The sequence below is a fragment of the Corythoichthys intestinalis genome, chromosome 15 (assembly GCF_030265065.1).
Source record: "Corythoichthys intestinalis isolate RoL2023-P3 chromosome 15, ASM3026506v1, whole genome shotgun sequence".
In the NCBI taxonomy this organism is placed as follows: domain Eukaryota; kingdom Metazoa; phylum Chordata; class Actinopteri; order Syngnathiformes; family Syngnathidae; genus Corythoichthys; species Corythoichthys intestinalis.
Genome location: NC_080409.1, coordinates 26,453,772 through 26,481,013, shown reverse-complemented (window position 1 = coordinate 26,481,013; position 27,242 = coordinate 26,453,772). Strand labels below are relative to the sequence as shown.

Below are 27,242 nucleotides of genomic sequence, written 5' to 3'. Positions count from 1 at the left end.
AAAGACCTTCATTGACTGAAAATGGTTCAATATTAGATGAAATGTCTTGTTTTCTCATCTATATTTATAATTGCTCTTTACCTAAAAATGTTTTATCCGATTGCTCGATTAATCTATAGAATTTTCAGTCGATTACTCGATTACTAAAATATTCGATAGCTGCAGCCGTACATTCACTGCCATTGACAGTTATAGAGATCAATCTATTTCAACTGGGATGTCTTGCATTGAGCGTTCATGTTTCACTGCCATTGACAGCAACAGGCGTCCACTCCGATTTGAGTCACATTTAAAATGGATTGGACATCTATCTCAGCCAATGAGTTTATATTTACCTGATTCCGATCCCCTGTTTAAAAAATAAAATTGGATTTCCAAGTTGGCCCTTGCATCCTTTGATTTTATTTTCTAAAAGTGGCTCTGAGAATAAAATTTTGGACATCCAAGTCAAGTCACATTTACAGTATTTATACAACTTTTAATCATATAAAATGTCACAGGAGTTTTCACAAGCCCACTATTGACAATTTTGGTGATAGAAATGTAGTTTGTTCATTTTTTGTGATTGTATATGGTCATATCGTGCAATATTCTGCAGGAGCAGTTGGAAGAGGACCTAAAGATGTTTTGGCACATATGAACTGCAGAGGCAGGGAATGAAGGTCAGTCGGAGGAAGACAATACTTCTGTAAATATAAGGATGAAAAGAAGGCCAGTGGAATGTTATTTTAACAGGGAGCAGAGAGTGCAGGAGTTTAAGTACATAGGATAAACTGTTGAGGGAGAGATGAGGAAAGGTGATTCGCTGTGGCAACCCCTGAATGAGGAAATAAGTAGGTGACTCACTTACAGGATATATTGGTGCTGAACCTGGTAATCATTTAAAGCGTATGAAGTCTTTTGAGCATTGCTTGCTTATTTAATATTTCCATGTTTTACTGTTTATTCTATTCAAGGTGAAGCCTTTCCAAACTCACATTTGCAGAGAGATAGGGTACAACCCAGGCTTGCCAGATGCAGGTTTATTAAAAACGAAATGCATAACAACAAAATGATTGTATTGCAGTTACAACAAAGTATTTAAACACGGGAGTTCCAGACCCCATGTTATTTTTTTTTACGCAGCTGTCAATTTCTACTTTATCTGAACAGTGCACACAAAGAATATGGCCCGAAGAGAAACAACAGTTGAGAAATGCTTGCTTTATCGAGACACCAAATCGGGACAAAATCAGCTAGCATTCAGCACCATTGTTGCAGTTACAGTGGGGCAAATAAGTATTTAGTCAACCACTAATTGTACAAGTTCTCCCACTTGAAAATATTAGAGAGGCCTGTAATTGTCAATATGGGTAAACCTCAACCATGACAGACAGAATGTGGAAAGAAAAAAAAATCACATTGTTTGAGTTTTAAAGAATTTTTTTTTTGCAAATCTTGGTGGAAAATAAGTATACGGTCGATACCAAAAGTTCATATCGGTACTTTGTTATGTACCCTTTGTTGGCAATAACGTTTTCTGTAACTCTTTCCAAGCTTTTCACACACTGTTGCTGGTATTTTGGCCCATTCCTCCATGCAGATCTCCTCTAGAGCAGTGATGTTTTGGGGCTGTCGTTGGGCAACACGGACTTTCAACTCCCTTCACAGATTTTCTATAGGGTTGAGATCTGGAAACTGGCTAGGCCACTCCAGGACCTTGAAATGCTTCTTACGAAGCCACTCCTTTGTTGCCCTGGCTGTGTGTTCGGGATCATTGTCATGCTGAAAGACCCAGCCACGTCTCATCTTCTATGCCCTTGCTGATGGAAGGAGATTTTCACTCAAAATCTCTCGATACATGGCCCCATTCATTCTTTCCTTTCCACAGATCAGTCATCCTGGTCCCTTTGCAGAAAAACAGCTTCAAAGCATGATGTTTCCACCCCCATGCTTCACAGTGGGTATGGTGTTCTTCGGATGCAATTCAGTATTCTTGCCCCTCCAAACACAAGAACCTGTGTTTCTACCAAAAAGTTCTATATTGATTTCATCTGACCATAACACATTCTCCCAGTCCTCTCCTGAATCATCCAAATGCTCTCTATCGAACTGCAGACGGGCCTGGACGTGTACTGGCTTCTCCAGAGGGACACGTCTGGCAGTGCAGGATTTGAGTCCCTGGCGGCGCATTGTGTTACTGATAGTAGCCTTTGTTACTGTGGTCCCAGCTCTCTGTAGGTCATTCACTAGGTCCCCCCCGTGTGGTTCTGGGATTTCTGCTCACCGTTCTTGTTATCATTTTGACGCCACTGGGTGAGATCTTGCATGGAGCCCCAGATCGAGGGAGATTATCAGTGGTCTTGTATGTCTTTTTTTGTATGTCCATTTTCTAATAATTGCTCCCACAGTTGATTTCTTTACACAAAGCGTTTTACCTATTGCAGATTCAGTCTTCCCAGCCTGGTGTCTACAATTTTGTCTCTGGTGTCCTTCGACAGCTCTTTGGTCTTGGCCATAGTGGAGTTTGGAGTGTGACTGACTGAAGTTGTAGACAGGTGTCTTTTATACCGATAATGAGTTAAAACAGGTGCCATTAATACAGTTTACGATCGGAGCCTCGTTAGACCTCGTTAGTAGAAGTTAGACCTCTTTGACAGCCAGAAATCTTGCTTGTTTGTAGGTGACCAAATAATTATTTTCCACTCTAATTTGGAAATAAATTCTTTAAAAAATTTGATTTTCTGTTTTTTTTTTTTTTTTTTTTTTTTTTTTTACCCATACTGTCTCTCTTGGTTGAATTTTACCCATGTTGACAATTACAGGCCACTCTAATCTTTTCAAGTAGGAGAACTTGCACAATTGGTGGTTGACGAAATACTTACTTGCCCCACTGTACATGCAAAAAATTACCAGCTAATTAGGCTTGTTTCTGTTTCTGGCTTTTCAATATTGATTGCTGCTGAAATGTTTTGGAAAGTACTTTGTGGGGGTGGTCGTGGCGGCGGGATAGTGGGACAACTGCGTCCAGGCCAGGCTGGTTGGACTGGTCCGTGGTCTGAGGGGTGATAGATGAAGCAATATGCTCCTGGTTGACATTTGTTTTTCACAGTCAACGCCAGCTCTCCAGGGGCCAGCGGCCGACGGACACCATCTTCATGGATGCTGAGAATGTATGAATCTGAAGGACAGAAAAAATATTTGTTCCACATAAAAAAAAAATCTGTATATAATGGAAATTGCCATTATTCAGGTATTGCTGACATGCACTATTGTGCGGTGCTTTGCTTTTTTTCAAGCCGCCCTATTGTTGGTCAACAAAGGAAATCCAGCATATGCTGGTTTCTGTACCAGAAAAACCGGTAGCAAAACAAATCTCGTAAGGGTTCTGCTGAGCATTTGGCACTTCCTCAATTATAAACTGGGTTCTCCACATGTTACCCATATCTACCTTGTTCAAAGCGTGCAGCACATTCTTCAGTGAGCTGTTGGATCGTGGTTGTAGGAAGGATGCCGAGAGTTTTGGGATTACTTCCAGTATCGGGACAGCAAACTGTCAAGAAGTCCTACACAACACCCACAAACACAAGAGTTACAATCATGAACATGCAGTCGGAATGAAATGGAATGAGTGTATTATCAAACCACCACAAACTTCTGTATATGTTGCTGTCGTTGATACAAAATTAAAAGGGTTTAAATAATTGGTGTCCAAGCTTTTTTCTCTGAGTGCCGGTTTCGGAGAGATTGAAGGTTGCAAGGGCCAACTCGAAATTCTTTGTTGTCAACTTGAAATTTGTTAAACCTATCGTGTATATACCGTATGTTTTGATGTTTTGGGACAGAATAGGTCTTTATTGTCATTGTCAACAACGGAACATTGTGAACAACGAAATTGGACATGGCACTCCAGTATAAAAATATGTATCCAATAAAATAAATAAATAGGCATTGTAAGATTGCTGGCTGCTTGTTTCAACCACGAAAAAGACTTGAGTAGCGTGGCATTGCGGCAATTAGCGAAGTCGGAAGGTCGGAATTTTTTTTTTAATGATCTAAAAATAGTCACAATTTCTGAGGATACAACATATATTATAAAAACTTGTTTTTGTCAAGTATCTAATGGAATATTGATTTGTAAAACGGAGTCTTGGGGCCAAACAGAAAAAAAGGACAACGAGAATAAAGTCATATTACAATAGGGCCTTCACACGCTTAGTGCTCGGGCCCTAAATATTATGAAATTGAAGTCATAATATTACGAGAATAAAGTCACGAATGTAATACTACAAGAAGTTGCAATATTACAAGAAAAAAAAGCAATATTACAAAAATAGTCATACTTTGTAATATAAGATTATATACAGGTAAAATCGTACTATTACGATAGTCATAACATTCAAGAAAAAAATGAGATTAAAGTCGCAATACGACATAACACATAACAGCAGAAACATCGTAATGTTACATTATGAGATGCCCAGGAATTGTAATGTAATGTAATCATACTTAATATTAAGGGAAAAAAGTTGTAATGTTATTAACTAATATTTTAATCTTCTAATATTACACGATTAAAGTTGTAATTTGAATTTATTTCATTTGACTTTATTCATTTATTCTTTTTAAGAAGGGGGACCAGAGGGTGTGTTCCAATTACAGAGGGATCACACTCCTCAGCCTCCCCGGTAAAGTCTATTCAGGGGTACTAGAGAGGAGGGTCCGTCGTGAAGTAGAGTCTCGGATTCAGGAGGAGCAGTGTGGTTTTCGTCCCGGCTGTGGAACAGTGGACCATCAGCAGGGTCCTCGAGGGTGCATGGGAGTTCGCCCAACCAGTCTACATGTGTTTTGTGGATCTGGAGAAGGCGTTCGACCGTGTGCCTCGGGGGGGGGGGGGGGGCCTCCGGGAGTACGGGGTATCAAGCCCCTTTTTAAGGGCTGTTTGGTCCCTGTACGACCGGTGTCAGAGTTTGGTCTGCATTGCCGGCAGTAAGTCATATTCGTTCCCAGTGAGGGTTGGACTCCGCCAAGGCTGCCCGCTGTCACCGATTCTATTCAGAATTTTTGTGGACAGAATTTCTAGGCGCAGCCAAAGCGTTGAGGGGGTCCGGTTTGGTGACCTCAGCATTGCATGTCTGCTTTTTGCTGATGATGTGGTGCTGTTGGCTCCATCAAGCCGTGACCTCCAACTCTCACTGGAGCGGTTCGCAGCCGAGTCTGAAGCGGTTTGGATGAAGATCAGCACCTCCAAATTCGAGACCATGGTCCTCAGTCGGAAAAGGGTAGAGCGCCCTCTCTGGGTCGGGGATGAGATCCTGGCCCAAGTGGAGGAGTTAAAGTATCTTGGGGTCTTGTTCAAGAGTGAGGGTAGGATGGAGCGGGAGATTGAGAGGCGGATCGGTGCAGCATCTACAGTAATGCGGACTCTGCACCGGTCCGTAGTGGTGAAGAAGGAGCTGAGCCAAAAGGCGAAGCTCTCGATCTACCAGTCGATCTACGTTCCTACCCTCACCTATAGTCACAAGCTGTGGGTCGTGACCGAAAGAACAACATCCCGGATACAGGCGGCCGAAATGAGTTTCCTCCGCAGGGTGTCCGGGCTCTCCCTTTGTGATAGGGTGGGAATCTCGGTCATCCGGGAGGGACTCTGCGTCGAGCCTATACTCCTCCACTTTGAGAGGAGCCAGCTGAGGTGGCTCGGGCATCTGGTTCGGATGCCTCCTGGACGCCTCTCCTGAGAGGTGTTCCGGGCATGTCCCACCGGCGGGAGGCCCCAGGGACGCTGGAGAGACTATGTCTCTCGAGTGACCTGGGAACGCCTTGGGAATCTGCCGGAGAAGCTGGTTGAAGTGGCTGGGGAGAGGGAAGACTGGGCTTCGCTGTTAAAGTTGATGCCCCCGCGACCTGACCACGGAACAAGATGATGGATGGATGGACTTTATTCATATCGGCCTTTTTTTCTTTATGTGGCCCTAATACTACTATATACTGTACATTCGTAACTGCTCACAATTTTATTTCAGTGTAGAGATTTGTGTTTTTTTTAAGTTAATGCTTTAGAACATTAGTGTGTTGACCTGGACCGATCTTTGGCTGGAACATTCCTGGTTGAGTGTACGTCGTCGCTCCCAACGTTGGATGGAGTCCTGAATCTCCCTACTGAACTGACGTGAAGCTGACTTCTCCTGGTCAAAAGTCTTAATATGCTCAAGAGCTCCGTAAGTGGTCGTCAAATAATATGACCCTACATATGCATAGACATTACAATTAAAGATCATTAAAGGGACCATATATTTGATTCAAAAGGACCATGTCATGTAGTTTACTGTACCTTCTCCTATTGTTAGCGCAGGATTCATCAACTCCATCATGTATTCCACATCCAGCAGTAAATCTGACAGATTAGATCTAGCCAGGACATACATCATTACAGGCAGGAAGTCATCAGCACCATGGGCCCGCCCTAAAGAAATCATGCAGAAGATGTTATCACCGCCTGAGAGGATGGTTAAATTATATTTACTTACTGGGGAACATTACTCAAAAAGTAAATCCAAAACAAGATTGAACCCTTTTATGCATGAATTACAGGACAGGCATTGAATTCAATGGCTGTCAATGACGACACTAGACATCCAATCCATTTTGAGTGGTTGGGGCGATAATTTATGGAATTTTATTGTCATCATCATCGGTATCATTGACAATCATTGACAAGTACAAAATGTGATATAATTTGCCCGAAGGAACCGAAGAAGACGACATAGGTGGACGAGATGAAGCATATGCTTATCAGTTTCCCGTCCCCCATACAACTAAAGACGCACATTCAGGAATGGAACATACATCAAAACTGTAAAATAACACAGTCAACAATCTGGGTTTGGTAACTAAGCGTCCAGTCAAGCAGCTCGATTAATTTTAGGTCATGTCCCTGACATTTTTACATCTGTTTGCTGTGGAACATTTTGTTGTGGCTATGTGTGTGACATGTTATCACAGCTGGTGTGAGTAGCGACTCAAAATGCTTTTCTTATAAGTCTCTTAAAAGGATACATTGCTGAGGTGTACATGGGATGGGACTGAAACCTCAGCATTCACAAGCAGTCTGTCGGGTCTAAACCAATTGGACGTTTACAGTATCACCATCAATGGCATGCAATCCTATGATTTTTTAAGAAATTATTTTAATTTTATTTAGTTTTTATTAATATTGCATTAATTTATAAATATTTGGTCATATTTCAGTTATTTTAAATGACCCGAAAGTCACTTTCCATTTAAAGTGTTAAAGGTCTCAACTTTTGAATGTCATGTACGAGACCGAGGAACAAGTTGCGTATTGCAGACACAGGATTTTATTGATGTTGACAGGCAAAGGAAACAATCAGGTCAATCAGTAATGGCTGGTTGGCATGCAAACATATGCTGAATCGCTGACAATCTGACACTGAATTCTATTTGTTTGTGCTTTATATACTGTTCTCAGTTGTTCTTTGTGTCATAATAAAGAGTACCCAGTCCATGTGATGAAAGCTTTGTGATGCATAGGTGTGATGCAATATGCTAGGACATTGATACATGAGATCACATGACACTGAATGGCTTCTCTCTGTAGTGACCACTGTACATACTGTAAAAGGGTTAAGGTACACCAAAATGCAATGATTTTAGTCACATGAACTTGTTTCATTGCTATGGTGTATGTCAGGAGTCGGGAACCTATGGCTCGCGAGCCAGATCTGGCTGTTTTGACAGCTACATCTGGCTCGCAGACAAACCTTTAACTATTCAAAAAAAAAAATGTTTTGTTATATTCCTTTAAGCTGTTACTGGCATCCCCAAGGGGCCGCTGTCCCGTTTCAATATGACCGGCATTGCCAATTTAGTGGAAAAAAAGAAGTGGATGAGCGTAAGGTGAGAAAGAGACAGGTGTAAAGAGAGAGTTGCGCAGAAGCGCTGTGTTGAGTGGCTGGGCGTAACCCACTGGTTTTTGTTTGTGTTAATAAAGTCTCCGATAAAAAGCGACACATCTATGTGTTTTTATACACTACGCCACCTCCCCGAACCGGACGAACGAGCCACGGAAATCGCTGTTCCACTCTCGACTACGGTTTGGAGCACCGCATTACCAAACAGGGCAGATTAGTAACAGCGCATTGCGCAAAACGGTGACGGTCACAGACGACTAGAAAGCTGGTTCGTAGTAATTTTAGAGGCAAAGTAGCAAACATACATGTTGTTGTGTCTATCTATCAATTGCGTAGACAATGCAGATGAGGCAGAAACACTGTTCAAGTGGGGTTGCCGTATTTTTCTGTCGAAAATAGCGGCCGATGTGCGCATGTGCATGAGATAAGCAAGTAAACTTCCCTCGTTTCCAGTTTCGATTTTCCGTGTTGATAGAAACCTTTTTCAGAATATGGCAAAAAAAAAAAAAAGAAGGTGAGTATCGTGCTTTTCAGCAGGTCATAAGGACATAAATGCAGCACCGTTTTTAATTTCTCGCTTTGGATGAGTCACCCGACGTAAGATATTTATCCCAGGTCAGCGTGATTGCAAGGTTTTGATTATGAAAGGGACAACAAGAGGGGTATTTTATTCAAGTCCTTCACTGAGTTCGCTCAAGAAAAAAATCTACCGATGGATAAACTTGTTTTGGTGTGCACTGATGGTGCTCCGGGCATACGTTTCTCAAAGCCTGCATGAAGCTTAACCCCACCAAGTATCATCCAGACTACAAAGCCATCAGCAAAACCATGCAGCACCTGAAGTCGTATTAATGGTAATAAATACTCATCATTGATTAGCAACAGCATAACAATGTTCAGAATTGAGGGACTTATTGTACTTTAAAAGTGTTGAAATTACATAAAATGTACACATTACTTGTATTTTTAGTTTTAAACAGATTGTATGACTCCCATGGAATTACATTTAAAAATATGTGGTGTTCATGGCTCTCTCAGCCGAAAAGGTTCCCGACCCCTGGTATATGTACTTACCAGTGGTTCTCCGATAGGGCCAGAAAAGCCATCTGCTGGCCAATCCTAAATATTGTTACTTTCCCTCTATCTGATGTTGTAGTGTGTTCAGTGACACGTGAAAACAGTATGTTTGATAAGTAGTTGCTCTTACCTGGACAGCTTACAGACATGGAGTCATAGATGATTTTACAGGCCTTCAGCAGTATGCCAATTTTCTTCGCAGGAGAATACTCAAGATGCAGATTACTAAATTTCATGCTTATCTTCTCCATAGCTTGGGCTTCTGGGACAGCGGTGGTAACTCCCAGAGCTGTGGTGGTACTGCTGAGAACTACAGACTAGCTCACAAAAGATTAACTAAATTAATTAAGCAGTTGAGCATGAAATTATTAAAACACAGAATAGAAATGTATTGCTATAGTACCTGGTTCTGTGCCAATTGCTTCAGGCTGCCATTATTGGTGTGCAGTTTTTCCAGATTGCAGTAAATAGGCTCTCTCAGTGGCTTCAATACGCTCTTACACAGAGCAGCTTCGACGATGCTCTCTGCTGAGTCAATATAGAAATTAAACTTCAAGGCTGTATGTTTGCGAAGGACATGTTGCAAATCACATGCAGACAGACTTTTATTCTTTATCTTCATACGGTAATCGCTTCATTATCGCTGTTAACGGGGACCACAACTGACCGCGTAAAGTGAAAAACGTAACATAAGTACATTTTTTGTGTGTGTATATATAATATAAATAAGTGCTTATAAAACACTATACAGTGGGGAGAACAAGTATTTGATACACAGTCAATGGGAAAACCCATTGGCAGTGTATCAAATACTTGTTCTCCCCACTGTAAATGCCTGTTCTCATTAGAACATTAAAGAATTGTTTGAAATGTAAATAAAATATTAATAACATAAATAAAATATAAATAATAGATACTGTACATTCATTCTCTCATTTGATACGTGTGGGGCGTGTGTGTGTGTAAGTGTACATACATGCGTAGATGTAAATGAAGTGCACATAAATACGTTTTTAGAAATATTTTCTATAAAAACTGTATATTTTTTAAAAAGCTGTGATGCACTGAGGGTGCGAAAGATGAGCTTCAAATTAGCGATGGATGACTGTATACAGTACACAAAACACCCTGCATGTTTTATTTGTTTTTTAAACAAGTCAGTCAGTTCAGTCAAGGGTTGATGACAAAGTTTTCTTTCCTGTTGCCTGCTAAACCATACGGCCTCCAATTTACAAACCTTTGAACACCTTTTTGCCTAAAATGGAAAAATTGATATGTAAAATTGCCATATGTCATACAGACAGAATTAGAACTTTCTATAGAAAATTCTATTGCATAATTTCATATTGTAATTTGTATGTTGCGGAAAACACTCAGGTGACTTGAAGTTCCGCTTTGAGACCCCCAATTTGGCCAACTTTCAAAATTGTCCGATATGCATGTGTGATACATCATTGGAAAGCTTAAAATCTCAATTTTCTGTGGGAAGAAAAAAATTGAACTGGAGGGCATTTAAAAAAAAAAAAAAAGTTTTTTAAACAGCAAAACCCTATCTGGAAGTGAGAGCACGCGAGAGCAGAATTACAGACGCCATGACTTTCACGAGATATTATCGCGTACTTACCTTGTTTCGATCCAAAAACTCCATGTAGCATGTATCACTGAGTGTCAAGACACAGCTGTGAATGGTCACAGGTGGATTATTTGGGGATTTTATGGGTGAAACATGGTAATATAACAAGTGTCGCGATGCAGAAATCGCAGACATCAAGGAATGGTCGAGAGTTTCTTTTTCATATATTTACCCTTTTAAATGTTTTTTTCCCCCCATTTTTTGTTGGTTTGGATCGATTATTTATCATCTAACATATCGGAGAAAATGTGACAGTAACAAAAAAAATTACAATTAAGCGATAGTTATGAGGTACATATCCGAGACTTTTTTACAGACGCCATTTTTTTCACTGTGACATAATTTGTTTAAAAGTTTAAAATATGTGAGTGAATAATTATTATTATTATTTTTTTTTTTTTAAAACGAAATATGAGACATCGATTCATGATTTTCAGCTAAAAACGACAGACATTTTGAATAATAAATATAATTAATTACCTTCGTTTTATGGCTGGGTTGAAACAAAAGCGGTTACACGACGTCTGTAAACGGGGGTTTTCAGGGTAAAACGGACAAATTAATAATAGTTCGGGGGCTTAATGCGCAATGAATCTGCTATGGCAGCATATAGACATATTGTTCTATCAAACATAACAGTTGTTTTGGCTTAAAATAAAGCAGTTTCTTTTAAAGAGGAGTGCAAGAGCAGAAACTGCTTTTTCAGTCTTGTCTATGTTTTCCGCCATGTATATTCTCGGCAAATCGGACAAAGCAAACGCTGAAACTAAACCACAAAGGCCATACCTAGTTTTTCTTGTGAATATTGATGCTGTGGCTCCAACATGGCCTGCAGCTCAGTACTCTGCAGCAGGTAACTCTTTAACTGAGTCATCATCTGCCTGATCTCCTGCAACAGCTCGGTGGAGGTGGAGTGGTTGGACATGGTCTCAAGGGTGAACGCTCGGTACTCTTTCACCTACAAATTACACATGCAAACGAATCAATTTTATGTGTTGGAAGTTCTGAAAAATATATGGTTGTATTTCATGGTAACGCATTTACCAGGTTACCAAAATAGCTCAGCGGATCTCTAGCCAGCTCCACAATGCGTTGTGAGAGGCGACGGTCGTGACTGATGAGGCCGGTAATAACACCAGACAGGCGGGAACGTGCTTTACCCAACATGATGGTAGTTGGCGTACGCTTTATTTTGTTGCAGCGATTTTCTGAAGGGTTACTTTAAAAAGAAAAAAAAAAGTAAACTTAGTCCACACATAAAAGGTATTTGTTGCACAAATACATTACTGTGAGTGCTCGTTTCCCAGCTGTCAGGGAAATTCAACTTTGAACTCCAAGTCAAGATTCAACTCGATAGCTCGATGAGAAATGATCAGACCCCAACCATGGATTGCTTTGCTTCGAAGGCTTTATGAACAAGAGCACTCGGGTACAGAAGCGAAGCCACGCACAAAGCGTCCTCTCCGCATGTGGACAAAAGAGAAATGCAGAGCATGCCTCTATTTATGGGTTGACATCATAGAAACAAAACCGAAACTTACTATAGCATATCCTGGTAAAAACATCTCAAGTTACAGAAAACATCTCTAGTAGGGGAAAAACACCTTAAGTTATGACCTTGAACACCGGCTCTGGCTAGAACGATGATGAGCTCAGTCTGATAAACCACATTTAGGGCATATTGGAAAACACAGGAACATAACAGTCCATATTTGGGCATATTGTGATACAGTCTACAATAGTCAAAGCTATGGGAAGGCACACTCAAACAGGTTAATATAACAATGATGTTCTATGCTACAATGTTCTCATGCAAGCATAACAAAAGCATACAAAATAAGGATGGGCGGATCGATACCAAAATATCGATATTTCGATCCAGCGCGTTAAGTTTTAGGTATCGATCCCCAAGCAAAAGTATCGATATTTGGAATAAATATATTATATTTTCTTTGTCTGTTTTTTGGGTATATTTTTGTGCACTTTTTGTACGACTTTTGCCTTTCGCGTTCTACACGCACGTAAGCAGTGCACGCACATAAGCAGAGCACTGGTGTCTGCTTCCGCCCCCATTTACGTCCCTATCATATGTCGATCAGCATGCTTTTCCTCCGCCCCTCTCACGAGGCACCAACACAGTCACAACAAACAAACATTTGGAAGCTAGTGGTAGCATGGCTGCGGCATCGACGACAGATCGTAAAAGAAGTCTGGTTTGGACATATTTCATTTTAATAAGTAGCAACGAGGCTAAGTGTACAGTTTGTGCCGAAACTGTCAGATATTCTGGTTATACCAAAAGCCTCACGAAACACTTAAGAAACGTGCATCCCGAAGCACACGACGAATTAAATGAAAAACATGCCGCTCAGGAGGACACGAGAAAAGACGAGCACGCCGCCGAAGCAAAGCAAAGTACTTTAGAAGGGGCGATTGCGAAAGGCAGGACTTATCCAGGTAACGTAGGTGCTAACAGATAATGAGAGACGATATAAGCATTAGTGGCTGATGTGCAATATGAAACGATAAATATGGCGTTTTTGTCATCTCACATAAAAAGAACTTTGTAGCACTATTGAATATGCTTTGTAATGGAAAGTTATAGCTACATCTTGTTTGAGAAAAGCAAAGTTCATACCGCATTATATAAAAAAAAAAAAAATCACTAAAATGACCGTAGTGACATATTCAACAGTGAAGTATTACTGTAACCTAAATGTGAGTCTCCATTTGATTAATTTTGATACAATGAGGGCAAATCAGCCCACATTACATTCCATAGGATAGTCAAGTGAACTACTAGCAAGTTGGGTATAAAAAATATATGAATTATTACTTAACATTTTAAAAACACACATCTCCCCTTACTGTATTTCTAACATTAGCTATTATTCCTTTTTTTTTTAATTGCAAGTGACTTTTTGTCATATTGTTTATTGGATTTGTTTTTAATGATCTATCATTAGAGGGCGGTAACATCCTACTATTAATTCCTTCTTTAATTAGATTCAAAATATTTAACTTAAGTAGATTAAAATTTGATCAAATACAACGTGTAGCAGGGAAATGTTCTGTGCATATGAATTTAAGGGTAATGTTTAAAGAGTGAGACTGACTAATCAGATTTTGTTGTTGATGGATTGGTTTGTGAGTTTGTAGGGAAACTGCTAGTTATTAAAAGCAGCAGTTTTTCCATTGCAATGCATATTTGGTATAGCCCATCACTAACACAAAATATGATGTACAATGGTCGTGTTTTAGGCATGACACCAGCATTCATTTAGTTGTTCCATACCAACCTGTGGTTTTGATCTTGCTCCTGGGTCGTCTCTCCCTCTTCTTCTTCAGTGCTGCTGTTGGAGTAGGTGTCGGGATCTGTTCCCATCATGGCACACCCCTGGGGAGAGTAGAGTGAAACATCTGGCCTTCGTATTGGGGAGGGAGGGCCTACTTTTTTCCCAACATTCTGATTGGCCGACCCACTGCCAGGCCTGTCTGATAGGGATGGTTTCTTTCTCGGCTGAGGTACCGGTCGTGAGGGTCTCTTCACTAAAGATGGAGGACCAATTGATTTATCTTCTTCTTTATCCTTGCCCATATAGGTTTCATCCCCTTTCTCCTTCATATTATCCTGTTTAGCCTCTGCTTGAGGTGTAGTGTTTAACAGTTCAACACTGTCACCCAAAAGACATGTTTTCCCTTGCTCTTTTAGTCCCTCCCCTTCTTTTTCTGTTCCCTTCACAGGTTTTTGGCCCTTCTCACAACCATCTGTACTGTTCCTTGAGGAAGTGCGACGGAGAGGAGCAGGAGGCAGCAAGGGGTGGGCTCGACTCTGCAGTGGGACAGGAGGCCTTGATGGAGGATGTGACATCAATGCCGTCTTCCTTTCTGGTTTGTCCCCTACCCCCACTTTTCCTTCCTCTTTTTTGTCAGCCGCAGAGGTCAAAGGAGTACAACATTTGTCTAAAGGAGGAGATGAGAAGAGCAAGCCCATCCCTGGGCCTGATCCTAGGCTAGGAGGCCTGGGAGGAGGCCGTTTGAATTTTGTGTCCTGGTTAGAGTTAGTTTTAACCTGATTTTTGACCTGGTTGTTTTCCTTAGGGAGGGATTCGCCATTGAGCAAGTAGGGGATTATGCTTTCAGGCGTGTTGATTACTAGTTTGGACTCAGAAAAATCTTTTTGCTGCTTGTTTTCTTTTTCCAACAAAGTCATTGGGTTGATGTACATATAATCATTTTCGTGACTTTGATCAAAACCTTGGTTCTGGTTTTTGGTCTTCTGATTAATATCTGATGTCCAAAAGTCTGCAAGACACAATAGAAAATACAAAATAGTTCCGATAACTATATGGATAGATAGCTACAATAGACAGACAAACAGACGGACACACAGACATAGTAGGGTTGTTAAAAGTATTGAAAAGTACTGAAGTGTCAATATTGAACTGAAATATATCTAGATACGATATTTGATTGCAAAAGTATCAATACTTAGTTATTTGTTTTTGCAACAGCACAAGTCACCGTAAAATGTATTGTTACGTTTAAAAAAGTAATTAATTATAGTTACAAATTACTTCTCCCAAAAAGTAATTGCGTTAGTAACTCAGTTACCTGAATGTAAGAGTAATTAGTTACTTGGCAAAGTAACTGGTGATAATTTTCATGTTTTGTTTTGTTTTTTCCCTCAAAAAAAAAAAAAAAAAAAAAACTTAGCTCACACTATGTGAAGTGTAAAAGGTTTTTGGGACAATTGACCCTAGCCCAATTCTTTACCCTAATTTACCCTTTTACCCTGAATCAACTGTTGAAAGTTGTTAAAATTGCTCCCATTATTGCATTAGTTTTCTTCTGTCTACTTTTGACATGTGGAAGTTTTAAAACTGTTTCATCATTTAAAGATAGATTCAAGTCAAGATTTTGCTGATTTAGGAGTATTTTAGATAAAAAGTTACTTAGGTTCGCTAGGAAGGTTCTCTACAACAGAGCCTTCCTAAGAAGTCTACTGCTTTAAGATGGCAGCTGTTTTCTAACACATCTAGTTTCTATACTGTACATGTTGCTAACGCCCCCGTGTCTGTCATTTCACATCTAGTTCTATATATATGTGTGATATCTACCATGTCTACCATATCTACCATATCATGTGGGCGTAGTTTGTAGGCTATCGGCTACAGTCAGGTATTGTTGGAGCCACCTAGCATCGCGTTTGCTCGGCGTCACAACTTTTTTGCCTCCTCCCCACAGCTTCTCTGCTCTGTTGTCTCGGTGAGTCCGTCTCCCTCAGACTTATATCGCGTCATTCAACCAATATAGCAACGTATAGTAACGCACGCCTTTCCATCCTGAGTAACGGTAACGGCGTTGCCAAGATGAGAAAAGTAATTAATTAGATTACTCACTACTGTAAAAAATAACGCCGATAGTAACGCCGTTACATTCTAACACCGTTATCAACAACACTGGTTACGGGGTATGTAAATTTGACTTTCCAGTACTTTTGATAGTATTGGAAGCTATTTTTGCATTTTCTTTGCCGACTCATTGACTGCCATTGTCGGCGGTGGACGTCCAATCCGTTTGAAGTAGAAGGGTCACCACCCTCCCAGTTCAAGTGGATGAGATATCTGAACAAGTAATAAACTCTTTTAAAGAGTTTTGAGTAGAGCTGTCAAAATTATCGCGTTAACGGGCGGTAATTTTTTTAAATTAATCACGTTAAAATATTTGACGCATTTAACGCACATGCCCCGCTCAAACAGATAAAAATGACAGCAGAGTGTAATGTCCACTTGTTACTTGTGTTTATTGTTTTGTCACCCTCTGCTGGCGCTTGGGTGCGACTGATTTTATGGGTTTCAGCACCATGAATGAGCATTGTGTATTTAATGACATAAACCATGGCGAGCTACTAGTTTTTTTGTTTGATTGAAAATTTTACACATTTTATTAAAACATACACATTAAGAGGGGTTTTAATTTAAAATTTCTATAACTTGTACTAACATTTATCTTTTAAGCACTACAAGTCTTTCTATCCATGGAGCGCTTTAACAGAATGTTAATAATGTTAATGCCATCTTGTGGATTTATTGTTATTACAAACAAATACAGTACTTATGTACAGTATGTTGAATGTTTATGTCCGTCTTGTTTCTTATCTTTCCATTCCAACAATAATTTACAGAAAAATATGGCATATTTTATAGATTGTTTGAATTGCAATTAATTACGATTAATTAATTTTTAAGCTGTAATTAACTGGATTAAAAATTTAAATCATTTTACAGCCCTAATTTTGAGTAATGAATATATTTTTTAGTACCGATATTGAGTTGAAATTTTAACACCTTTTACAAAGTAAATTGTATATTATGTGTTGCACATACTGTAATTACCTGTACACATAGCAGAGATGATCTCCAGCTCCTCTTTCTGTGTTGCTAATGAAATGGCTTGTGGTAACTTCAATGGCACAGCCAGAATGTCCCTGATTTAACGCAACAACAAACAATGTTACGGAATGCTATAAAATAATTGGTCGCTTTTCCACTATGACATAACATAGGGTGACCAAACGTCCTCTTTTGCCCGGACATGTCCACTTTTCACATCCTGTCCCAGGCATCCGGCGGGGTTTTATAAATTCATGAAAATGTCCAGTTTTCATTATTTTTCTCAGGGACCAATTAGCGTCTGTTGAAATTGACGCTTTACACAAAATACAACGGTACTGAGCTGCCAGTGAAATGTTTCCAGAATGCCTGCTCAGTGTTAAGGCTTTTATTACAATCAATACGTATATAATCAAATACTCATGTACCCAAAAGAGTAATTAAGTCGAAAATACCTTTATTCTACTTTGAATAAGAATTTGCGCATGTGTACGCAGTCGCAGACTGGCGTTATCATGGCGTTAACTGTCAGTCATCATTCACGAACAAACAATCTTCACTACTGGAGCTCACAGGCTATTGGCATGTACACTTGCTAAACTTATTTTCAGCAACTGTTGACTTCTGTCAGCGCTTTGTACTGGTGTGATCTGTTAAAATCCGTTTGGTGTCGCATCTTTGCACCGGCGATAATTGTAAACTTTTATAGCAATGTTTGATTTTGCCTCGGCTACCGGTGCTCGTTAATAGGGTAGCTGTTAGTGAGCTAAGCCCCGCTAAGCATTATGGGAAATTTAGTTTTGAACTGCTGTGTTTGGAAACATGCTGGTTGAATCGTTTGTCAGTTTATTTTGGTTATTGTTTGGGAACGTTGAATGAGAATAACAATTAAGTGGGGATAACAATTTATCAATGACAGTTGTCGTGATAGTAATTTATAAAAATGTTTAGTTCGCAAATAGCCTACTCTGTGTGTGTATATATATATATATATTTTTTTAATCATTATTTGATTCGTTTTTACTGTTCAAATATTTTTTTAGGAATAATAAGCCTGTTGAGTAACTCCTGAGAATTTAAATGGTGTCTTTTGGTTATATATATATATATATATATATATATATATATATATATATATATATATATATATATATATATATATATATGTATATATATAAATATAAATATATATAAATATATATATATATATATATATATATATATATATATATATATATATATATATATATATATGTGTGTGTGTGTACATATATATGTGTATATATGTGTATATATATGTGTGTGTGTGTGTGTATACACATATATATATATGTGTGTATATATATATATATATATATATATATATATATATATATATATACACACACACACACATTTTTTTTTTTTTATTATTAAACTGAATTTTTCCATCCAGATGGAGGAGGCACACTTTAAATATATTAAAATGATATAGGCATCTTTGAGTGAATTTCGAGGAAAATTCAAGTATCTCGAGGCCGGGCCAAGTGTCCTCTTGTGGAAATCAAAATATGGTCACCCTACATAACTTAGATGGGAGTATGCAGATAGGTATAATCTATGACATCATATGGATGACAGTTAATGTGACTTCAGTGAAATACATGAATATGCTTCTTTAACAACAACAAATGGTATTGAGGTAACCTTAATTTAAGAGTATGGATACAACACCTTAATTGTGATTATTACAAAAAGGAAACTGAGTAAACGAAACGCATTTTTAATTGCAGTTTACGTTCCACCCCTAAAAAGAGAAATGCTGGACCTTTGTCAAAGTTTGCCGGGCATCTAAACATGGAGGCATGTTTATTTAAAAAATAAAAAAATTAAAAAAAACATAATTATTGATGATGCTAATTACTCTCCAGTTGAGGCCAACTGCAACATTAAAAAGACGTAACAAGGAAAGTGTCACATACTGAGGATTAAAATATAAAAAAAACTATATGTATATATATGTATATATATATATATACACTAGTATTTTGTTTTTCGAACCCACCTGCTAATGCTATTATAAAATAGGATATGCCATTCAATTCTAAAGAAACATTAGCATTGATTCGCCTTATTTAAATAGTAAATTAGTCAATTGTATTTACTGTATTTATTTATATAATTATTATTACTATGTAAATATTAATATGCGCAAAGGCCAGTACAACAACACTCAAAGGCATATCCTGTACACAGCCAAAACAAGTTATAGCAATCATCGACTGTAAATAATAATAATAAGTCATTTAAAAAAGACATCAAGAAAGATTTCATCTACCACAAGTGTAACAATACAGGTCTTCTCCTTACACTGCTCATCTACTCAAATCTGTCCATAAATTAACTGCAATGGTGATAGTAATTATTTTTTGTTTTTTGTTTCCTTTGTTCGCTCACTTTGTTTCTTTCATTTTTTATCTTTCCTTCATTGTTTCGTTCTTTCTTTTTACATGTGCCACCCATTTAATTGTAATTATTTAGTCAAATTAGGTAATTATTCACATGATATTTACTGTTTACCTGTGTACATCACATTTACAGTGTGCTAATGTGATTTCACCAACAGGAATTGTATCAAAAATAGCTCAAAGTCCTTCAAACAATGATTACTTTAATTACTTAATTAAGAGGTGTGCCTCACCACTTTATTTTTCTGATTTAGTGCTTGAAGGTGTGTGCGTGTGTGTTACCTGCTGACACAGTAGAAGTAGATGAGTTTGTAGATGTCATCAAAAACCAGAACGGAACCATCTAAGTGAAGAACTGTGGGAGAAGAATCACAGGTGATATTTGCAGTATCCACATTATTGTTTCTAACCCAAAATTGTTTTTTAAAGAACCCTTTCAGGGACATTGACAATGATTGACGTCCAATCACGTGGCTCTTAAAAACAAATTTAAAACTCATTCTTTAAATATGTTTATCACTAATAGACATCCAAACAATTTGGGAGGGTGGCAGGACCTTTGTTTATTCGCTGCCATCCTTCCCACTTCAAAATAATTGGATGCCTCGCTTCGTCAATGACAGCTCAGCCAATGTGTTAAAAAGGAAAATGCAAAAATATCCTCTTTTACTATCAAAAGCAGTGCAAAGTTTACCCCAAAATAATAAATTCCTGATGACTCATGGGCATGCAAAAAACAAATACAGTGTAACTCACTATGCCTACTTTTGCAATCAAAAATCATATTTTTCCAGTATCGATACTTTGATATTTTTCGATACTTCTGACAACCCTAGGTGATATACAGTAATAAATGGTTGGACATACATGACTTGTGCTGTTTGACCTTCAGGTTATGTACTGGCGATGCCTCCTGCTCCTCAGGCAGACGAACTGACAGCATCATACCTTGCTCTTCTGCACTCTGAACTAAGAAAACCTGCAAGTGCCAGATATTAAAATAACCCTGTCTCAAGCTGTGGAAAGTTGAACACTATTTGGAATAAGAACAGGGCTATTTCAGACACAATATTTTCAGGTATGCACCGCACAGTGTTATTGTACTGAAATCACTTCTATTAATAGGTTGTTACCTACAGTGGAATGGAAAAGAACCTTTTTGGAATTTCTCACATTTCTTCATAAAATCACAATCAAATGAGATCTGATCTTCTTTTAAATCACACAGATGAAAATACAGTGTCTTCTTTAACTAAAACCACCCAAACATTTATAGGTTTTCATATTTTAATGAGGATAGCATGCAAACAATGACAGAACGGGGAAAAATAAGTAAGTGAACCCTCTGCCTGAGGAGACTAAAAGAGCAATTGAAACCATTTTTTACCAAACAATTTAAGTCGGGTGTGTGCCTAATCACTGATGAGTGGTTTAAAGCTGCCTTGCCCACCATAAAACACACACCTGGTAAGAATTGTTTTCATGAGAAGCATTGTACGATGTGTGTCATAGCTCTGTCAAAAGAGCTGTCTGAAGACCTGCGATCAAGGATTGTTGATTTGTATATAAAGCTGGGAAAGGATACAAAACCATTTCTAAAAGTCTGGATGTTCATCAATCGACAGTCAGAGAAGTTGTATACAAATGGAGAGAGTTTGGCACTGTTGCTTCTCTCCCAAGGAGTGGCCGTCCACTAAAGATGAAGCCAAGAGGTCAGCGCAAAATACTCAGAGAGGTAAAAAAGAACCCTAGAGTGTCTGCTAAAGACTTACAGAAATCACAGGCACAGTCCAATATCTCTGCGCACACATCAACTATATGTAAAACTATGGCCAAGAATGGTGTTCATGGGAAGACTCCACTGAGGAAGCCACTGCTGTCTAACAAAAAAAAAACAAAACAATGGTGCTCGTTTAATGTTCACAAAAAGTCACTTGGACACTCCACAGAAGTTTTTGAAAAATATTTTGTGGACTGATGAAACCAAAGTTAAATTGTTTGGGAGTAACACACAACGTCATGTGTGGAGGAAAAATGGAACAGCTCACCAACATCAACACCTCATCCCCACCGTGAAGCGTGGTGGTGGGAGCATCATGATTTGGGGCTGTTTAGATACCTCAGGGCCTGGACAACTTGCAATCATTAATGGAAGAATGAATTCAAAAGTTTATCAGGATGTTTTGCAGGAAAACCTGAAGCCGTCTATCAAACAGTTGAAGCTAAAAAGAGGATGGATGGTGCAACAAGACAATGATCCAAAACACAAAAGTAAATCAACTTCAGAATGGTTTAGAAGAACAAAATACACGTTCTGGAGTGCCCTAGTCAAAGTCCAGACTTGAACCCTATTCAGATGCTGTGCCTGTGGCATGACCTAAAGACAGCGATTCATGCCAGACATCCCAGGAATCTGACTGTTTGCGTACTATCTCCATTAAAATATGAAAACCTATCAATGTTTGGCTGGTTTTAGTTAAATCAGACACTGCTTTTTCATCTGTGTGATTTTGACAAAGATCAGATCACATTTGATGGTGATTTTATGCAGAAATGTGAGAAATTACAAAAGGTTCAGATACTTTTTCATACCACTGTATTCATGTGTTGTTAACCTATATATTTCAGGTCAGCAGGACTGTGAAGACTATGGCTTTGGGTTTTTCATGGTTAATGGAAAAAAAAAAAAATTCTCCTTTAGGGCTGAAAGATTAATTGGGTTTACATCAAAGTTGCGAATTTAGGCATCAGCGAGATTTATTTTTTGACTGACCCAAGATCTGTTGTGCTAAGAAATCTACTCATTCCTGCCCCTTTCAACAGGAAATATTTACATTTCAAATTTTAAATGATTCTCAGTTTATTCTCAGAATTCTGACTTGCGTAATTTTTGGACTATAAGGCGCACCTGACTATGAGCCGCCACCCACCAAATTTGGCACAAAAGCGGCAATTGTTCATAGATAAGCCGCACTGGAATGTTAGCCACAGCTGTCCTCACTGTATCATGGGTTATTTACAACAAAAAAATATTAACCTATTAACCACTATATTTGACAGCGGCATCATAAGACTGTCATAAGACCAAATGAACCAAATGAAGCTTTGCAGTCAATTGGTTCATTGGTTCAAGAAGCTTCATGTGGCCATCACTTTTCCCTTGAGGGAGACAGTCAACCTCTGCTGCTACATGCTGTCAACACTGTTGTCGTCCAACATGCCTCCGAGCATGCATTGCAGTGCTACAGATGTAAATTACAATCAATATTCATGTCCTGTGCTAAATATTTCTTCAATTACTGTTCTAGTTGTTTCATTAAATGCTAGTTATGGTATTTGGTAACACTGTATTTGACAGTAGCGCAATAAGAATGTCATAAATCCATCATAACTATGAGATGACACGCCCATGAGCATGAATAAATGCTTATGACAGATGTCATTTTGTGTCATCTGGCAAATTATCGCACTTTTGAATGGATTTAAAGATGATTATTTGCCGGATAACACTAAATGACGACCATCATAAGCATTCATTAATGCCCATGATCATGGGTGCCCATCCAGCTTGTTTTCCATGTCTCCCTCCTCTAACACACCTGAACCAACAAATCAGGCTGCTGCAGAGCTTGCTGATGAGCTGATCATTTGATTCAAGAGTGTTAAAGGAGGGAGACACGGAAAACAAGCTGGATAGGGGCTCTCGAGGACCGGGATTGGGCACCCTTACCCATGATAATGTCATTTCATAATTGTGATGGTCTTGTGGTAGTCTTATGATGCCGCTGTCAAATAAAGTGTTACCTATCAACCCAAATACATAAACAAATAAGCCACTTTGGATTCAAAATGAGGGGAAAAAGTAGTGGCTTATAGTCCGAAAATGACGGTAGGTGACAGTTCTCACTTAAAAAATAAAAATCCTGCCAATTTTTTTTTTTCACTGGCCTAATCCACTTCTCTTGATATTTACAATTGTTTGCTGATCTTGAACATAAAAGTAAGGTAAAGAGATGGGTTTGAGAATAAGGCAAAAACTTGTTCAAATAAGACCACAAGTCTTACTTCATAATGATACTGCACATTTTTCTAAAAAGAAATTTCTCACCCCAACATCTTCCTCTCTGAGGATGCATGTGACCTGTTCTTGGCTGAGTCCTTTGGTAAGCCATACTGAGCTGCTCCCCACCAATTGATCCATAAGGCTCAACTTTGGTGTTGAAGATAGTGGCAAAATGACGGAGGGCGAAGGTAGGCAGGAGAGTGAGGTTGACACTGCCTGGGATGTGGGTGAAGGGAGAGGGGTTAAGCAGGGAGTTGGCTCAGTATTGACAGAAGTGTGTGGGGTCGGGGAGAGAGGTGGTGGGAGAGATGAAGGAGGTGGATTAGACGGGAGAGGTGGAGTAGGAGTGGAGATTAAAGGGAGTGACGGAGGAGTGGATGGAGGTAGAGGAGGTCTAGAAGGATGTTGAGAGGACTTCGTGATTGGAGGAGGCGGCTTGGGTCGACATGGCCTTAAAGGGGGAAGGGAGGAAGGGTTGTGTGCTCCTGTCAGATTGTTCGTGTGGCTGCGAAGGACAAAGAGAAGGTCACGCATTCCATACTGGCAAAGTGTCCCAACTTTAGTATGCCTCAGGAAACAACTCTCCTGTGTGCATTGTTTTCTCATGATCCATCTGATGACAATGAACATATTGTTCCCTGATTTAAAACTTTCCAAGCTGGGTCAATATTTTGTCAAAACAGATGTTCATTCATAGTGATTACATACAAAAGGTGTATGGTTAAAGTAGCATGGTTGAAGTTTCCTGTACATTAGAATCACTTAAGAGTAGTTTGTTACGCGGTGCAGCCAAACATATCTTTTCTGGTAAACACATAAACACTGTCTTGGGCCATTTTCGGGTCACCACCTTGTTGACTCATTGGCTATCAATGACGGCGCTAGATATCCAATCCATTTCGACTGAGAGTCGTGAGTGAGTGTTTTTATTTCTTTTTTTTCTCTGTGTTTCTTGAAAGCAAAGAACTGAATTCATGAAGATGAATGTAACTGCCTGAAATGAAATGGATAAAAAAAAAAAAAGAGTCAAAATTATTTGGACGTCCAGCACCGTCATTGTCACTGAAGGATGAGCATTCACACTTTAAATGACTTGGATGTCTATTGGTGTCAGTAGCAGGCTAGGAGTTAATTTTGAGTCACTTCCTTGTTAATTTGAGGTTCTTTCAGGTCACTTTCTCTTGATTATTAATCACCACCTTCAAAAAAGTTTTTTTTTGTGTCAAATATAATGACCACCAATTGAAAAACAATGAAAGAGTTCATTTAAAATATACTAGTATATGGCGGAAAACACTCAGGTGACTTGAAGTTCTGCTCTGAGACCCCCAATTTGACCAAATTTCAAAATTGTCCTATATGCATGTGTGATACATTATTGGAAAGCTTAAAATCTGTATTTTCTGGGGGTAGAAAATTTTTGAACAGGAGGGCATTAAAAAACAAACAAACAAACAAACAGAAAAACCCTAACTGGTGGCAAGAGCCCGCGAGAGCAGAATTAAAGACGCTATGGTTTTAATGAGATATTATCTTGTACTTACCTTGTTTCAATCCAAAAACTCCATGTAGCATGTATCATCAGGTGTCAAGAGAAGACACAGATGTGAATGGCCACAGCCAGATTTTGGGGGAATTTTATGGGTGAAACATGGTAATATAACAAGCGTCGTGATGCAGAAATCGCAGACATCATGGAGTGGTCGAAATATTCTTTTTCATATATTTACCCTTTTAAACGTTTGGATCGATTATTTATCATCTAACATATTGAGGAAAATGTGACAGTAACAAAAAAATACAATTAATCGATAGATATGAGGTAGATATCCGTGACTTTTTTACAGACGCCATTTTTTTTTCATTATGACATAATTTGTTTAAAATTCTTTAAAGTCATTTTTTAAAAATGAAATATTATACCTCAATTAATGATTCTAAGATAAAAATGACCGACATTTTGATTAATAAATATAATTACTTACAGTACCTCCTTTTTATGGCTGGGTTGAAACAAAAGCGGTTGCACGACGGCTGCAAACGGGCGTTTCCAGGGTAAAAGGGACAAATTAAAAATAGTTCGGGGCTTAATGAGCCATGAATCTGCTATGCAGCAGATAGACATATTGTTCTATGAAACACAACAGTTGTTTTGGCTTGAAATACAGCAGTTTATTTTAAAGAGGAGTGCAAGAGCAGAAACTACTTTTTCAGTCTTGTCTGTGTTTTCCACCAAATGCGGCATATTTTCTTTGTATAGTATCGAAAATTGAATTGAGTATTTTTTAGTATTGATATAGCAGTAACAAATGTTAAATGCATCAAGTAATGCTGCAACCTAAAACTATTGAGTATAAAAAGAAGCAGCACGGTAGTATACATATATTTGATCAGATGTAAAGATTAATTATAGAGTAATTATCCATTGATACCTGTGACTTGTGATTGGTGGTACTACTACGGCTTTCGGAATGCCAAAATGGAGCAAGTCAGACCAAATTGGGTACATCTGCTGGCCAAGAAGTACATTGCAGAAACAAAACTATTTAAATGACGACAGATGTGTAAAATTTCCATAGAAATGTTCATGTCATTCTTCCGATACGATACGATAATTATTCTATTTTTTATGTTTAGCTTAATGGCGGCCATTTACAAGCAAACTGGATTGGACATCTAGTGTCATCCCTCAATGCCTGCCATCCCAGTTCAAATCATGTCAATCACTGTGAATTGCAGTGAATGAGTTAATGAAAGGAATCCCTTATAAGTAGACCACAATTATTTTCTGTATGTGTGCAACGAGGGCCTTAAAAATAGTTAACACTATGATGTAATCTTCCGCTCTACCATTAAAGCACTGAAGTTGTCTCGTGTTAATGAAACTTCAAACATGGATTTAAACAATCCAGCGCATTTAGTTGTGTATGTACATTACAAAGATTTCTGCCTTCAAAATGTAAATGAGGGTCAAACACACAGCTCTTATGTGGTCAAAAAGTGATTTTGGCCCAAGACAATGTTCAAATGTCAGGATTTCCATAATGGAGATGACTAGTACTGATAACAATACGATGATGAAGATCTATGGGAAACAATATAAAAATGTAATGACGTAAACCCATCAATCCTGCTTTTTTTGTAGCCATTGACCTATTTATTAGGTTGTGAGTCACATCTGTTTTTCCTGCTGTGGCTTGCTGACTTCCACCCCTGACTACTCCCCCACTTCTTCCATTTACAATACCCTGCTACAATGACAAAATGCAGCTTCTTCACAAGGTTTTTAAAGTACAGAATCTCGATGGTCTCAAACTCACCCTCTTTCCTGAGAATCAACGCTGACTTCCATCATAAATTCTCAAGTTCACTGTCAGACTGCTCAATCAGTTTTTCTGTTCTGTTCTCAGCTTCACATAAATCCCGCCTTCTCTGTGCCTTGCACTCCTCCTTGGTCCTTCCTCCTGTTTATTCAAGCAGGGCTGAAAAAGGCAAAAATAAGGGGAAAATATTTGTATGTGTCAGCTCTGGCCTCGGCTTCCTGAGCTCTTAGACAGGAAGTGGGTGTCAAATGTGGTCAAGTTTCGTCTCTTGTCTTGGCCATATGAAATCTTTTTTTTTTTGTAAAACTCTTTCACTTTTATTCATGTTACACCGTTTTTTTTTTTGTAAAACTAAATGATGGCTTGGTTATCTCTTACTATAATGATTATTATT

The 27,242-nt window shown here is 38.7% G+C and overlaps 1 protein-coding gene across 2 annotated transcripts; it reads right to left on the bottom strand.

Moving 5' to 3' along the window:
* Positions 1–1,007: 1,007 nt before the first annotated feature.
* Positions 1,008–27,014, bottom strand: rin3 (Ras and Rab interactor 3). 2 transcript variants are annotated; one of them, XM_057860056.1, is made up of 14 exons: positions 26,846–27,014; positions 23,571–24,030; positions 20,330–20,441; positions 19,745–19,817; positions 17,019–17,110; positions 13,920–14,925; positions 11,665–11,839; positions 11,407–11,578; positions 9,391–9,515; positions 9,118–9,304; positions 6,311–6,442; positions 6,057–6,223; positions 3,431–3,545; positions 1,008–3,160 (listed from the first exon to the last, which is right to left on the bottom strand). In XM_057860056.1, exons 1-14 carry the CDS (start codon positions 26,878–26,880, stop codon positions 2,889–2,891), a joined length of 3,123 nt encoding a protein of 1,040 aa, XP_057716039.1. In that variant the 5' UTR covers positions 26,881–27,014; the 3' UTR covers positions 1,008–2,888. The 2 variants fall into 2 exon arrangements, with proteins under 2 accessions (XP_057716039.1, XP_057716040.1); XM_057860057.1 differs by having other exon boundaries at positions 9,391–9,512.
* Positions 27,015–27,242: the final 228 nt, after the last annotated feature.